Raw genomic sequence first — 14,895 nt, forward strand, 5'->3', positions numbered from 1 at the left:
CCAGTTGGATATTCTGGTGAATACAGTATGTAAAAATGCCTGCTTGTCTGAATTTACCAATGCAAAGTAGCCCCTCTTTTTTTTTAATAGAATTGGATGTTTTCTTTTTCTTGCACCTGATTTTCATTGAGTCATTCTGGCAGTAAGACAAAAGCTTGATAAGCACAAAGGCAGCCTGCAGGATCAGGCCAATTGCCCATCTATTCCAGCATCCTGTTCTCACAGTGGCAGACTGGAAGCCTGAGGGAAAGCAGCAGGCAGGATTTAAGCTTTTCAGATCTTCTAAAATACAGTGGTACCTCAGGTTACATATGCTTCGGGTTACATACGCTTCAGGTTACAGACTCTGCTAACCCAGAAATAGTGCTTCAGGTTAAGAACTTTGCTTCAGGATGAGAACAGAAATCGTGCTCCGGCGGTGCGGCGGCAGCGGGAGGCCCCATTAGCTAAAGTGGTGCTTCAGGTTAAGAACAGTTTCAGGTTAAGTACGGACCTCCGGAACAAATTAAGTGCTTAACCCAAGGTACCATTATATTTTCCTTTCCTTTTCTTGTCGAGATTTTTCAGGCTCACCTTATCCAAATGTGACCAGAATTGGGATGAGGAGCAGAGCTTGCTGCTAAGGTCTCTAAGGTGCTACTGATATATATATATATCAACTGCATCAGACCAACATGGCTACCTACCTGAAGCTTGGTGCTTGTTCTGGTCTTTCCTAAGGGGACCAGTGAACTGACTGTCCAATGCATTGATCCATTGGATGTCCCTCAAGGCTGCCCCTTGCTGTTCAAGTGTCTTCATCAAAGGTGGAGAGCCTGTGGCTCTCCAGATGTTGCTGAACTGCAACTCACATCATCCCTCACCAAGGACTACACTAGGGCATTAGTAGTAGCATTAAGACTGGGGAAACGAAGGAAATGGCTCCTTGATTTTTAATGTGCTTCTCGTTTGGCAAACAGCTGGAACTTTGCATGGAATCACTCCCACCTAGTGGTTGGCAAGGGCATCACAGTCACCCACCCAAATTCCTTGGGTTTGAAGCAGTCATAGAAAGTTGGGGTGTTAATACCCGCCTAACAGAAGCCCAGGGACGCGGTTGGGTGCTGTGGGTTAAACCACAGAGCCTAGGACTTGCCAATCAGAAGGTCGGCGGTTTGAATCCCCGTGAAAGGGTGAGCTCCCGTTGCTCGGTCCCTGCTCCTGCCAACCTAGCAGTTTGAAAGCACGTCAAAGTGCAAGTAGATAAATAGGTACCACTCCAGCGGGAAGGTAAACGGTGTTTCCGCTGCTCTGGTTTGCCAGAAGCGGCTTAGTCATGTTGGCCACATGACCTGGAAGCTGAACACTGGCTCCCTCGGCCAATAAAGCGAGATGAGCGCCGCAACCCCAGAGTCGGCCACGACTGGACCTTATGGTCAGGGGTCCCTTTACCTTAACAGAAGCCCACGAATCTTCCAAAAGGTAAAGCAACCCACTTCCTGGCTGAGCCTAACACCCTTGAGGTTCTTTCGTATGCATGAAGATACAGTCCCTCCCCTGCTATATGAGCTCTTAAGGACCTCGTGTGAGTCCTACTAGATCAAGCCAAGGGCCCAATTAGCTCAACAGCATCTGTTCACAGCAGCCAGCCAGATTCTCCAAAGAGAAGCCTCTGAAAGCAGGATGGGAAATGCAACAGCCCCTCTGAGTCAAATGAACCTTAATGGCTTCAGGTGCTGACTGAATGACCCAGTTAATCAGCAACCATCTCCAAGTGCCCTTTGTAAATCCCCCTCAATCTTAACCGTCATTAGCACCTCGTATAAAAAAAGCCCCACAGGGAGCCTCAAATGGTTAAGGGAAGGTTTCTCCTCTTCCTTTATTTTTGGCACTCAGGAATAAGCTTGATTCTCCCATGATTCAGGCTGCTGTGACAGACAAGGAATCAACTCCAACTCCTGGCCCTTTCAATGAGGCTATTTCAACACTTTCCACAGCAATTGTTGGTGGGTTTCTTCCTTCCCCTAGAATAAGGATTGGGGACAATTGTGCAGGCTGGGGATGGCTCTCTTCCTCATCAATGTAAGGTGAAGGAAGGATGGGGGAGAAAATGATAGGATTGCACTCTGGGTACTGCAACTGATCCCAAGTATGCTTAGTTTGCAAAAGGCCTTAAACTCTATGGTGTCTATTCACAGGGGAAACTGTGAGCTCCTTTCCATTTTATAGGCACTGGCCACAGGCTGAGAAGTATCTAGAAATTGCACATTAGCTTTAGAAAGTGCAAAGAAGAAAAGCCTAGAATGGTGACTCATGCGGAGTTGCAACAAGCACCCTCCTCTCTGGGGGCTGGGTTCGCAGAGCCTTGATGGATTATGCCCATCTAGTCCAGCATCCTGTTTTCACAGTGGCCAAGGAGGTCCATAAGCAGGACTTGAACGTAACAGGAGTTGTCTTCCCACTTGGGCTCCCCAGCAACTCGTATCTGGGAAGCTGCCTCTGACATGGGAGCTAGTGGCAAATGATAGCCTGGTCCTCCATTAAAAACCACCCAAGTTGGGGGCTGTCACTACATCTCACAGGTGGCAGGGTTCAAGCAGTGACCTAGGCCGGACGTTGAGGGAAGCACCAGTAGCTGATTCTAGCCTTCTGAATTGTGAAAAAGAGGAGACCCACACCAAGTTTGGGGTAAGGCAATTTTTTATTTTTATTATTAAAGTTATTACATTGTTTTAGAGTAACTGTGCACTAGTTTTATTAAGAAACAGTTTTAAAAAGGAACAGGAGTTATTGATATAAAAGTCAACGTCGTAAAAGCTACATTTTCCTTCCTCTGAGGAGAAATGCACAGAACTACAAAAAAGGAGGTGGGCCTGATCCTGTGAAAAGGTTGCCAACCTTCTTTTTTTTTATATAAAAAAAACTAGCTCCAAGGGGCCCTTATCTGGCAGCAATGCTGCTTTCATGTAAACGTGTCCCTTGCTGAATCCTGTGACTGCTTAGGGCATAAGAATAATAGAATAGTACAACTGTAGAGTTGGAAGGGACCCTAAGGGTAATTTAAGCCAGCCCCAGTTGTTCTGTTCCCCACCACCACCAATTTCCCTCCTCAGCTGGCAATTTCATACTGCCCTGTTCATCCCTCCCAATTTTCCTGACTCCCCCACCCCCTAAAATTGAAAACGGGGTTGTCATATTAACTCCTGCTCCCAATGTGCCTTTAACAGCTTTGCAATGGGCAGGAATCCAACAGATGAAACCTCCTCTCTTCCACTTCCTCTCTGTCCGTGGTGAAAACGTTTTTTTCTGCCAGGTTTTGTTTTTCTGGCGTTGTCTCCCCGCCCAATTTTAATACCAAATAGGGGCACGGGAATAGGAAGGATTTTTAAAGCGTCAGAATCTGGTGCCCAACACGGAATGGGGGCTCAGTTCAGACAGGACCAGGTCGTCGTTGAAACTAAACGCTTGGTTCAATTGGAACCCGGACTCTGGGCCTTGGGGTCTGGATCGGAACCACCCAGTGTATGCATTTTAAGGAAGAGCAAAGTATCCCTTGTGGGTCCACAGCGTTGATAGTACTCGAGAAATAGTCTCTCCGCCAGTCTTCAAAGCCCCCCTCCCAGCCCCTAAAGCAAACCGTGGTGCCAACAGCATTCTAGGGAGAGTGCCACACACGGAGCCCATGCGTGTTTCCTCGGGAGCAAGCGCCATGGAGATCAGTGGGGTTTACTCTCATGTAAATGTACATAGGATGGCAAGTCCCAACCTAGCGCGCAGGCGGAGGCCGGCATGGAGACGCAGGACCAGAGCGCACGGCGAGAGCGCACGGCCAGGGCGCACGGGTTTCTTACCAAGGCCGCCACAGCTCTTGGCTCCGCTCAGGGAGCGCCTGCCCGCTCTGGCCCCGGTCGCTCCCGGCCTGGCTGCGGCCTCCCACCGCGGGGAAGGCGGCCTCGCACCCTCGGCTCTTCAGCGGCCTCGCTTTCCTGAGAGTCGTCGTCGTCGGCCCCCCGGGGCTGCCCAGCGCTGCCAGCCGGGCTTTGGGGAGCGCCGCCTGCGGGTCGCTGTCCGTGGTGCTGAAGACGCCTCCGGCGGCGGCCATGGGCAGAACTCGGGCGAGCTGGTGCAGGAGCTGGAAGGAAGAGGAGCAGGAAGCTTCGCTGGCCGCTTCGGAGCGCAGCAGGAACTGGCGGACTCCTTGCAGGCAGCTCCGAAAACCGGCCTGGTAGTCGGCGCTCTTGGTCAGCGGCACCCCTGGAAGAGGAAAGAAGTCGGGAAGTCGGATGGAGACTGAGCCACTCACGCTCCCAGTCCCACTCGCGCTCCAGGAGTCAAGATAGGGGAGATGACCACTCTTTAAGGCTTAAGCCAGTGCCTCGCAAACCTTTTCAGGCTACCGCCCTCTTGGTTCCATAAACTCGCCCGCAGTGTCCCCTACTCTATACAAAGCATTATTCAGAATATCTGTTTGCACGACCCACTGAGGAAGAATAAAATTCAGAACAGGAGCAATTAATTGCGCATTGATTCAAAATCAAATTAAAACTAATTGGTTTCATGAATTCAACAAAATTAATTAGCTAGATCCAGCTTTCCAAAGTCTGCTAGTATTTTACATTTCCAGTGCTGCCACCCCACTCCCTTGCCCCTGCCCCCCAGTTAAGCCTACTGTCCCATAGAGAGTGTTCTTGCCCACTTTGGGAACCACTAGAGGTTAATTATCAGAAGCTGTTCTTGTCAGAGGCAGCGAAGGTTCACCTGTGGCACTTCAGACGTCTCTGGACTTCAACTCCCTCAGGCTAATAGCCAAGAATGATGGGAGTTGTACCCCAATAACACCTGGGGAGCCACCGGGTCGCTATTAATTTGTGTCCTGCAAGAGCCGATTGTGTAAAAACGGCTCTGCTAGGACTCCAGCTGATCTTCCTTTTTTATTTTTGCTCAGAACTGTGATGGTCTGATTATCAGTTACAATTTGCTGGCACTTGTAGTGTTTGGTCAATGAGTTGGTTAATCAATTATGTCTTTTTTATGACAAGGTGTCATTGAAAGTCAGCAGACTTTTAAAAATGGAAAAAATTATTATTACTTTTTTATTTTAAAAAATATGGCTACTAACTGTGGACAGCAAGCGGCATCTCTGCCTCTGTGTGTGCAGAAAGAGAATAGTCTGAGACTATGGCTTCTTTGATACATCATTCTAGAAACCCAAGGGACAGTGCAACCCTGTGCATGTCTACTTAGGAGTAGGCTCCATTGAGCTCAAGGGGGCTTAGACCCAAGTGTGTGTGGCATTATAGCTGAAGCAATCCATCTTTTTTGAGGTGTTGCTTTCCCCTATGTCAGTGAGCTAAAATGTTAATCTACCAACGCTTTCTTAATTGGGTTCCATGGTTCCATTTGGGTGCCTTACCTTGGTGGGCCAAGGGCTGTAGGCTCTTCATGTACTTTACGCTCAGCTCCAGGATGTCTGCCTTCTCCAGCTTGCGTTTCCGGATCTGCAATTTCCCCACCATACCAAAGAAAGCCAATGGGTTACTGGGGTCATTTCTGCCTGCCCTGCCCTTAGTGAATGACTTCCCCCCATAACCCTGTTGGCTTCTCTCTCAGCTGGGTCGAAGGATGGAAGTAACTTACTTATTGCATTTCTATCCCATTTCTATCCCATGTTTAATCCACCACCACAGCAGCCCTGCAAGGTGGGTTAAGCTGAGAGCCAGTGGCTAGCCCCCAAGGTAACCCAAGTAGAGATTTGAATCCAGTTTTTGGTCTGAAACTCTACACTTCAGGGGGATGAGATGGACCCCTATTTCAACCTTGCTGGTTCCAAAGCAAGGGTACTGGAGTCTCACCACCTGTCCCTGATGTACCAAGCACCTCCCTTCTCCCGACCCCCACCCCCACCCCATCCTGCACTTACGAACATCAGAGTCCGCCCTATACTAAGCCAGACTATTGATGCATCTAGTGTGTTAATGTCCTCACTGACTAGCAGTGGCTGTCCAGGGTTTCAGGCAGGAGACACCCCCAGTCCTACAGGGAGATGCCATTGGGGCTTAAAACTGGGACCTTCTGCATGCCAAGCAAGTGCTCCGCCACTGAGCTGCTCCGTTCTTTCAGTATTGGTGTGATGAAAAAGGTAAAAAGATGGTGAAGAGGAGCAGGGGGTCCTTTGTGCTCCTGCCTCTGTCATTTTCAAAGTAAAATGTAACCCGCTTCCATGGGGATAAACTGGCTCCCTGACTCTCCCTGTCTCCTGGAAATGCAAGGGAAGTGGGAGCCTCACCTGGTGGGAGTAGTTCTTTTCCAGCAGAGCTTTGAGTTGCTCTAGGGAGAGGTTGATGCGAGCTCGTCTCCTCTTCTCCATGAGGGGTTTGGAGACCTGAGAAAATGCACATGGGTGGGTGGGGGGAGAATCTATTTATTTATTTATTACATTTCAGTCCCACTTTTCCCCCCTCCAAGGAGCTCAAGGTGGCATGCACGGTTCTCCCCCTCCTAATTTAACCCCAACGACAACCACCCTGTGAGGTAGGTTAGGCTGAGAGGCAGGGACTGGTCCCCAAGCTTCATGGCAGGGGAGGTAATTAGAAGTCCAGCACTCTGACCACTACACCGCACTGCCTCTCAGGGATCAGCCAGGCTTAACTCTGGAACTTAAACCACATTATATCACATAATACCATATTATTACATATTCATTCGTTGCTTACTACAATTTTTTTTTGTCTCAAATGCATTTTTTAAAAAAAGGTATACAACTTCTGAAGCAAGAAGAGATGAAGGGACTCCTGAGTGCACACAGAGTGCATTCTTTCCACCACAGAATAAAGACATAGGTGGTGCCGGGGGGGGGGCAGAGGGGCAAGCACCCCCCACAAAGGATCTCACTCTCCCCACTTGTCCGCCTCCTATGGCTGGACTTCTGCCATTTAACAGAGACTGTTAATTATCTTTCAGAGATCTTAATATGTGGGGCACAAGTTGCCCACCTAGAAATAAACTTTCCCCCTTCTGTGCCCACCCCATATTTTTTGCTGGTGCCCCTACTGCCTACAGAGAGTTGCCAGACACCTGCAGATTGTGGGTGGGTGGGGAAGAGCTTTCAGGTCAGAACAATCTTTTTTTGTCTAGATATTGACTACTGGCTTTTTGCAGTTTCTCCCTGTATAAGCTCAGGGGAATCTCCAACTATTCCTGGCATTGGAAACATGTGCCATGCTGCTCTTGGGAACACATTAACCCCTGGGCAAAAACACATGGCAAAGGGACCCTTTTCTCCTTCCACCCTGGGGAGGGGGGGGGCAGGTAGGCTGCCCCCCTGTCCTTTTGCTCCCATCTGTAGCATCAGACCCACCAACCTTGCGGAAGGAATTGAGCGCCCTCCTCTCTTGCAGTCTGTGGTCCGTACCCATTCTGCATCCTCTGCCCTCCTTGCACCAAGGAGGTGGCATTTTATCTCCGGAGTCGTTTTTCCATTTCAATGGGTCCATTCAGGCTGGGGAACCTCCCCCGCAAAGGGGAGGGAAGTGGTGGAGGGTGGAGGAGAGGGTAGCGGCTTGCAGAGAGATGGAGGGCGGGATACAGGCATTTGGACCTGCCTGCATCAAACGGCTTTCAGGTCCTGCTTTAAGGACAGATTTGTTATCATGCGCTTTGCCTACTTAAAAACATCCAGGCCTTGGGGGAGAGGAAGAGGGGCTTGGTGGTGGAAGGCGGCAACACCCACCCCACGCCCCTGGTGAATTGTTCCTCACTGTAATGTCCCTCGAGCGTGTACAAAGCGCTTTCCCATTTCAGTGGAATAACTACACAGCCCACAAACAAGCTAGGATCAGGAGGGAAACCAAAACGGACCCCAGAACCTCTTTGTTGATCAGTTAAGCACTTGCTTAACCCCAGGGACGACTGCTTTAAAGGCTCAAGTGGGGATTGTTTTGTCTCCTGTAAAAACGCCCAGGCCAAATAATTGTGAGTTGATTACGGCACTTGGATCCTGGCGCTTGCTTAATCCAAATACAGTGGTACCTCGGGTTAAGTACTTAATTCGTTCCGGAGGTCTGTACTTAACCTGAAACTGTTCTTAATCTGAAGCACCACTTTAGCTAATGGGGCCTCCTGCTGCAGCCGCGCTGCCGGAGCACGATTTCTGTTCTCATCCTGAAGCAAAGTTCTTAACCTGAAGCACTATTTCTGGGTTAGCGGAGTCTGTAACCTGAAGCGTATGTAATCCGAGGTACCACTGTACACTGGAGGCTGGGGGACAAATCCTAGGCAAAGCAGCCAATCAACAGCTGAATCAGGCTTCAGCCCTAAGCGCAGCCCGTTTAACTCCTGACCTGAAATACAGAATTGCGTTGTAAGTCGCCAAACGTTGGCTTGCGGGTTGTATGCTCCCTTCCCATTCTCATCCCAGCCCTTCCTCCTCCTGGTGCTGTGGTTCGAGGAGTGTCAGACAAGGACGTGGGAGAGACCAGGGTTCAAATCCTTTCTTGGCCCCGAAGCTCACTGGGTGACCTTGGGTCGGCCACAGCCTCTGGGTCTCTAACCTACCTTACAGGGTTGTTGTAAGGATGAAATGGAGAGCCACGCGCAGTGCCTCGATAAAAGAAATGTTTAGGGATCCCTTGCTGTTGTAGAGCCAGGATCCAAAGCCCTTCCTCTCAGGGGGGGGGGGTCTCCCTGAGTGGCCATCCATCCGCACATTTCATGCTGGGGACGAAGGAGGAGAGCTGGACAATGTAGCAATTTTCTGCCTTTTTGTGACTGTAAAAGAGCGTAGCCGCTCTCGCTGAGCTCCGCCTGGACATGTGTCCCATTAAAGCATGGCAGCGAGGACGCAAGGAGGGGAGGGGGGGGCAGGCACACCGCTTGCTGTTAAGTGGTCAGGAATGCTCCACTTTCCCTTGTCCTCCTTTCTCATCCCAGGGATACCCCAGGGGATAGGACTGTGCTCAACTCCCTCTATGGCTGCATGGAAGATGTAGCTCAGTGGCAGGGCACTTGTCTTGCATGCAGAAGGCAGCAGGTTCAATTCCCCACAGGGTCTCCAGGTGGAGCTGGGAAAAGACACCCTGTTTGAAATATTGAAGAGCTGCTTCCAAGTCCGTGTAGACGCTACTGAGCCAGATGGAACACAGCAGTCCGACTCCATGTATGGCAGCTTCCTATGTCCCTGCAGCGTTTTCTACACTTCCTTGCATTTGCTGGTGTTTAAGACACCCCTGCAAGGTAGGCCAGTAAAGGTGACAGCACCCCATGTCGCAAGTTACCTGAGATGTGGACATTCGCCAAAGACCACCTCAGGGCTTTGTGGCAGAGGCAAGACGAAACGGGGGGCTTCCAGACTCACAGCACAGCCCTCTTTCTTCCCATCACACCCCACACTTTCTTCCCTGGGGTCGGGGATTGGCATCAGAGCTGCTTCTTTGTGCCAGGGCTGAGCCACACGAGACATGATGTGTGCCTCTGAGCATGTGCAGAGTGCTTTCACTCAGGCCTTAGGAAAGAGGATGCTAACTAAAGATAGATTTTCCATGTTGACTGGCAGTCTACCTCGAAGCAACAAATACTTGGGTGTGGGATGAACTAGAGTGGAAGGCTGATCTCTTAATGTCCTGCTTGTGGGTTTTTCCAGAGACACCTTGTCTTACACAGTGAGGATGCGTGACCTTTGGGTCTGATCCAGCAGCGCTTTCCTTGCATTTCATTTGCTTATTTAGGTATTAATAGTTGTACTGAAGTTTTCTGTACATTAAATAGTGGGAGGGTTTTGATTCTTTGCTTTTGCAAGAGAGCATAACTGAGGCAAGAGGTTTAGAATGGGTGACACACAGCCAGGGAAGAAGGACAAAATTGCAGAGCACCTCTCATTCTTCTAGTGATGCAATTCACGAAATTAATTTCTTGCAAAGCTGGGAAGCTGTGTACATTTGGAATAATCCCCCTCCCCTTTTTACAGTACTGCTATATTTTGGACATTGCTTGATGTTTTCTCTTATCTGTATAATCACTAGATTCTTAATCCCAAGAAGAATAAGAAAGAAGATCGAAAGAAGATATACTTTCCTAGGCAGGCTTCGATGATCTTGGGGTTCCTTGCCCCTGGACCTTGTGACTGCATTTTTTATTTGGGGGGGGGAGGCTGGGTTGTTTCCCTGCCTCCAAAGTGCACATGGGAAATGAGCTTGGCTGGGGAGGGGGGAGGCGTGGCCCTAATTCTCCTCGCCCCAGGCCTGCCCCATGAAGCCTGAGTCTCCTGTTGAGGAACCCATTCACTGCCACCGCCTCCATAATAGGCGATTCGCTTTGGTGCCTCAGACAAAAACCCCAGATGTTGCCAGGCGCGGCCTGGCGGTGGGAGCCGGGCTGCTGCTGCTGGTGGTTTGGTGGGGAAAACAGATGAGGGGAATGCCAATGACTATCTAACCCACACATGCTTGCCCCCCCCCACCCCCAGCTAAGGCAGGCATGCCTGCTCTGAAATTGTAAATGGAAGCCAGCTTGACTGGAGGTGGGGGCCTCCTGGCCATTGGATGGCCCAGAGGTGGCCAAAGGAAGTCTCCCCCCTGCCTGTAATTTGTCCTCCCTCCCTTCCAGTTTCTTAAGGATACTGTCTGCTAACCACACACACTACAGTTGGAAGTGGGGGGGGGGGGGTCACAAGGAATAAGGGAGCTTTTATTGCTTTGCCTGCAATCCGGCTGAACAATGTCAGCAAGTGGGACCCTCCAAGCCAGGCTGAAGGGCCTCCCAGTTCCTTATTCAGCCCCCGAGATGTGTTGAAACAAACAAAAGTCTGGTGGTCTTTAGAAAGACTTAACCCATTTTATTATGGCGTGAGCTGAGGTCTGCTGGTGTCCCAGTTCCTTCTTCCTGGCTCCCAGTTCCACAATCAGCACTCAAAGTACATGATAGACTGAACTGGAGGGGGCACAACTCTGGACCCCCAACATTGAGATGTCCCCAAATCATAGGTCTTCCTGACCAGGAGGTTCTTCCTTCTTCTGATGTGCTTGGTCCAAAGCTTCCAAACAGGGATCTGGATGTTTGGCACCCCAAAATAATTATGGTGTCAATCCAAACCATGCACTCCCATGACAAGAAGGTTGTCCCTATGAGGACGTCCTGGCATTCTCTCCATCCTAAAGCTGATTTCCCCCCCTCAAAAAAATAAATAACCCAATCTCACTCTCAAAGCTGACATCCATCTATGGCAGGAGTGACCAATATGGCCCTTTCCAGATGTTCTGAAACAGAGAAAGAACATGCCTTGGTGTCAGACTTTTGGGAAAGCCCAAAGGAGTCTTTGGAGAGATTTGGCTAATTCTTTCTGCTCCAAAAGTATTTACATTTGACAGAGAGAGTAGCACAGCAGCTGGAAGGTGGATCTAGAATCCGGGCAGTCCTAGATTCAAATATGATCTCAGCCACAAACTCGCTAGGGTTGCCTTTTTTATACTCAAAGGATGGGGAACCTGAGGTCCTCTCTATCAACATTTCCCAAACTTGGGTATCCAGCTATTTTTGGACTACAACTCCCATCATCCCTAGCTAGCAGGACCAGTGGTCAGGGATGATGGGAACTGTAGTCCAAAAACAGCTGGAGACCCAAGTTTGGGAAACACTGCTCTAGATGTTGCTCAACTCCAACTCCCATCATCCCTGGCTATTGACCATGCTGGTTGAGGCTTATGGGAGTTGGAGTTCAGCTACACTTGGGGGTGCGGGAAGAGATTCCCAACTCCTGCTGTATGCACTTTCCTGAAAACATCTCAAAGTTAATTCTGAGTAGACAGGCAGAACAGAAGATTTTTCGACTAGCAGCCTTAAGCACACCACTCTCAGCTTCCATCTGCAACAGAGAAAGAATGCACACATGCAAGTATATCCACTTCTGTAATCCTCAGAACAGTCCTGTAAGATGTTTACACCTCTGCCTGCCAAGGTGTTCAGCGTTACTCAAAAGCTTGCAGATTCCTCCAACAGAAACTGGCACAGTGCAGTTAAAACACCAAGTGACACAGAGAATCCGTCTCAGATCAAGACATAGAGGGGGTGGGGGATGAGGACAGACAAGTAGCTAGCTAGAAACCTCATTAGATGATCCTCAAGGTCCCTTCCAACTCTATGATTCTATGTGGAGCTACCTTTGAAGGTGACCCAGAAACTACAACTAATCCAGAATGCGGCAGCTAGACTGGGACTGGGAGCGGCCACCGAGACCACATAGCACCGGTCTTGAAAGATCTACATTGGCTCCCAGTACATTTCTGAGCACAATTCAAAGTGTTGGTGCTGACCTTTAAAGCCCTAAACAGCCTCGGTCCAGTTTATCTGAAGGAGCGTCTCCACCCCCATCATTCTACCCGGACACTGAGGTCCAGCGCCGAGGGCCTTCTGGCGGTTCCCTCACTGCGAGAAGCCAAGTTACAGGGAACCAGGCAGAGGGCCTTCTTGGTAGTGGCACGCACCCTGTGGAATGCCCTCCCATCAGATGTCAAAGAGAACAACAACTACCAGACTTTCAGAAGACACCTGAAGGCAGCCCTGTTTAGGGAAGCTTTTAATGTTTGATCCATTACTGTAGTTTAATATTGTGTTGGAAGCCGCCCAGAGTGGCTAGGAAAACCCAGCCAGATAGGCAGGGTATAAATAATAAATTTATTAGTATTTATTATAAGAAGAGCCCTGCTGTGTCAGGCCAATGGCCCATCTTGCTCAGCATCCTTGTCTCACAGTGGCCAACCTGACTCCTGCGGGAAAACTTGGAAGCAGGATCTGAGTACAAGAGCAACCGTCCCTTCCTGTGGCTTCCAAAACTGGCATTCAGAAGCATTTACCACCTCCATCTCTGGAGGGATAGCATAGTCATCTTGGCTAGTAGCCCTTGATAGCTTTCTCCAATTTATAAGCTCCCCTCCCAGCCTAGGGCTGTTTCTCCAAGGCCACTCTGCCTCATACCCTCTTAGGGGGTTTTATTTGGCGGGGGTGAGTGGGCAGCAAGCTCTGCATCCTACTTGTCCATATTGGCCTTGAAGTTTTAGGAGGAACCCTGTTTTTCTCTGTCCTGGAGCAGGATGAGGATCAGGAAGAAGGCAAGCCCCCCCCCCCAATTTCCACCCAGTCTCCCTGCTTGCCCTGTGTAGTCCAGTCAGCCTGTGCCTGGGGAGATTTGGGGGGGGGGAGTTAGATGAGGCTTGTCTGTGTTCCTCCAAACAGATGGGGGGGGGGGACTACTCTCTCACCCGCCCTGGTAGCCTGTCTGCCCCTTTCATGGGGGAATATTGATGTGTTCTCAGGAAGGACAGCATCTTACACCGTGGAAAATCGTGGCCCGCCCCACAGTCTTTCAGTGTTGTGAGTTGAGACCCCCCCCCCTTCCAAATAGCCAGGCACTCTGCTGGGGGGGGCACTTGGTTTCAACCCTCCTTGCACAGACGTCCTCTTGGAGGGTCTTGGCTAAAGAGTAGGAGGGAGGCAGTTGGTGTATTGTATAAAGGGCCTGTGAACTAGAAAGCAAATGTGGGGTGAAGTGGGGTGGAGATGATGGTTATTCACCCCCCCCCCCCCCGCTGCTCAATTGCTGCAAAGACTGAAGGCTGGGGAGGGGGGCAGGCTGAAGCAGCTTAGGGTAGGATCCCATAGAATACCCCTTGCAACACCCCCTCCCCAAATCTAAGGCGTACCCTGGTGGGTGAGTCTGTGCCCCAAACTGCCTTGTTATCAAATCTGTTAAGTCTGATTTCTTTGATCCGAGATGGGTTTGCCTAAAATAAGAAGGGAGACACAAAATAAAAGGGAGGGGGGTGTTAACATATAGCGGAAAACCCCAGGATGATCTAGGTTCAGAATAAAATGAGAAATCGTTTCAACACCTTTTGCTGGGAACAGAGTAAGCTGCCTTACACTGAGTCAGGTTCTTGGCTGATATAGCTCAATGTTGCCCACACTGACTGGCAGCAAGGGCTATTCAGGCTTTCAGGCAAAGGGCTCTCCAAGGCTTACAGGGCGATGCTGTTGGGGATAAAACCTGGGACCTTCTACATTCCCAACAGGTGCTCTGCCGCTGAGCCGAGGCCCTTCCCACTCCTGCCTTGCTTGCAATATTCGCACCTGTGCAGAATCTTACCACCCTAATGACGAACAGCAATAATAGACGCACCCTCACGACTGCTGCTGAACGCAACATACACATTAAACGTTACACTCGTACATGCAGCACGACGCGATGTGGGTCACGCGACGGCTTTGTTGTTATGCATGCGGGGTTTGCTTCGGAAAACGTACAAACACAGACGAGGCTGTGTCGCCACATACAGGCAAAGCGCAGGCGCGGATGTCCGTAGGCAGTTGGAAATACAGTGGTACCTCGGGTTAAGTACTTAATTCGTTCCGGAGGTCCGTACTTAACCTGAAACTGTTCTTAACCTGAAGCACCACTTTAGCTAATGGGGCCTCCTGCTGCCGCCGCGCCACCAGCGCGCAATTTCTGTTCTCATCCTGAAGCAAAGTTCTTAACCCGAGGTACTATTTCTGGGTTAGTGGAGTCTGTAACCAGAAGCGTCTGTAACCTGAAGCATCTGTAACCCGAGGTACCACTGTACTCACTTTGTGGCACAAGTTTACAAGCAGTCGTTCATAATTGTGCGTGCGTTGAGCTTGAAATATTGTTAAGAATGGCATAAAACGGATGCCAAATAGACCGCGCCCCAGGGATTTTGTACTGGTTTTCTCCACCCTCTGCGGTCCTGGAGATACGCATGTGTGAACATGGCCAAGGAACCTTTGCATTGCAGGGGGTTGGCCTAGATGAGCTCTGGGGGTGCCTCCTGACTCTACGATTCTATGAGACCGCATGTGCTGGGATGGTGGGCGGAGGTGCCCGGCTGAAAAGGACAGCAGGGTGAGGCTTAG

At 50.1% G+C, this 14,895-nt stretch overlaps 2 protein-coding genes across 2 annotated transcripts in view; one reads left to right on the forward strand and one right to left on the reverse strand.

Moving 5' to 3' along the window:
• Positions 1-14,895, forward strand: part of GPR153 (G protein-coupled receptor 153) — a 134,132-nt gene that overhangs the window by 37,301 nt on the left and 81,936 nt on the right. The window lies entirely within an intron of this gene.
• On the reverse strand, positions 3,148-7,401 carry HES3 (hes family bHLH transcription factor 3). Its single transcript, XM_083452275.1, has 4 exons — positions 7,341-7,401; positions 6,266-6,361; positions 5,393-5,477; positions 3,148-4,233 (listed from the first exon to the last, which is right to left on the reverse strand). The coding sequence occupies exons 1-4, from the start codon at positions 7,392-7,394 to the stop codon at positions 3,827-3,829; spliced, it is 642 nt and encodes a 213-aa protein (XP_083308401.1). The 5' UTR covers positions 7,395-7,401; the 3' UTR covers positions 3,148-3,826.

Source organism: Podarcis tiliguerta (assembly GCF_965153285.1).
Source record: "Podarcis tiliguerta genome assembly, chromosome: 8".
Lineage (NCBI taxonomy): Eukaryota > Metazoa > Chordata > Lepidosauria > Squamata > Lacertidae > Podarcis > Podarcis tiliguerta.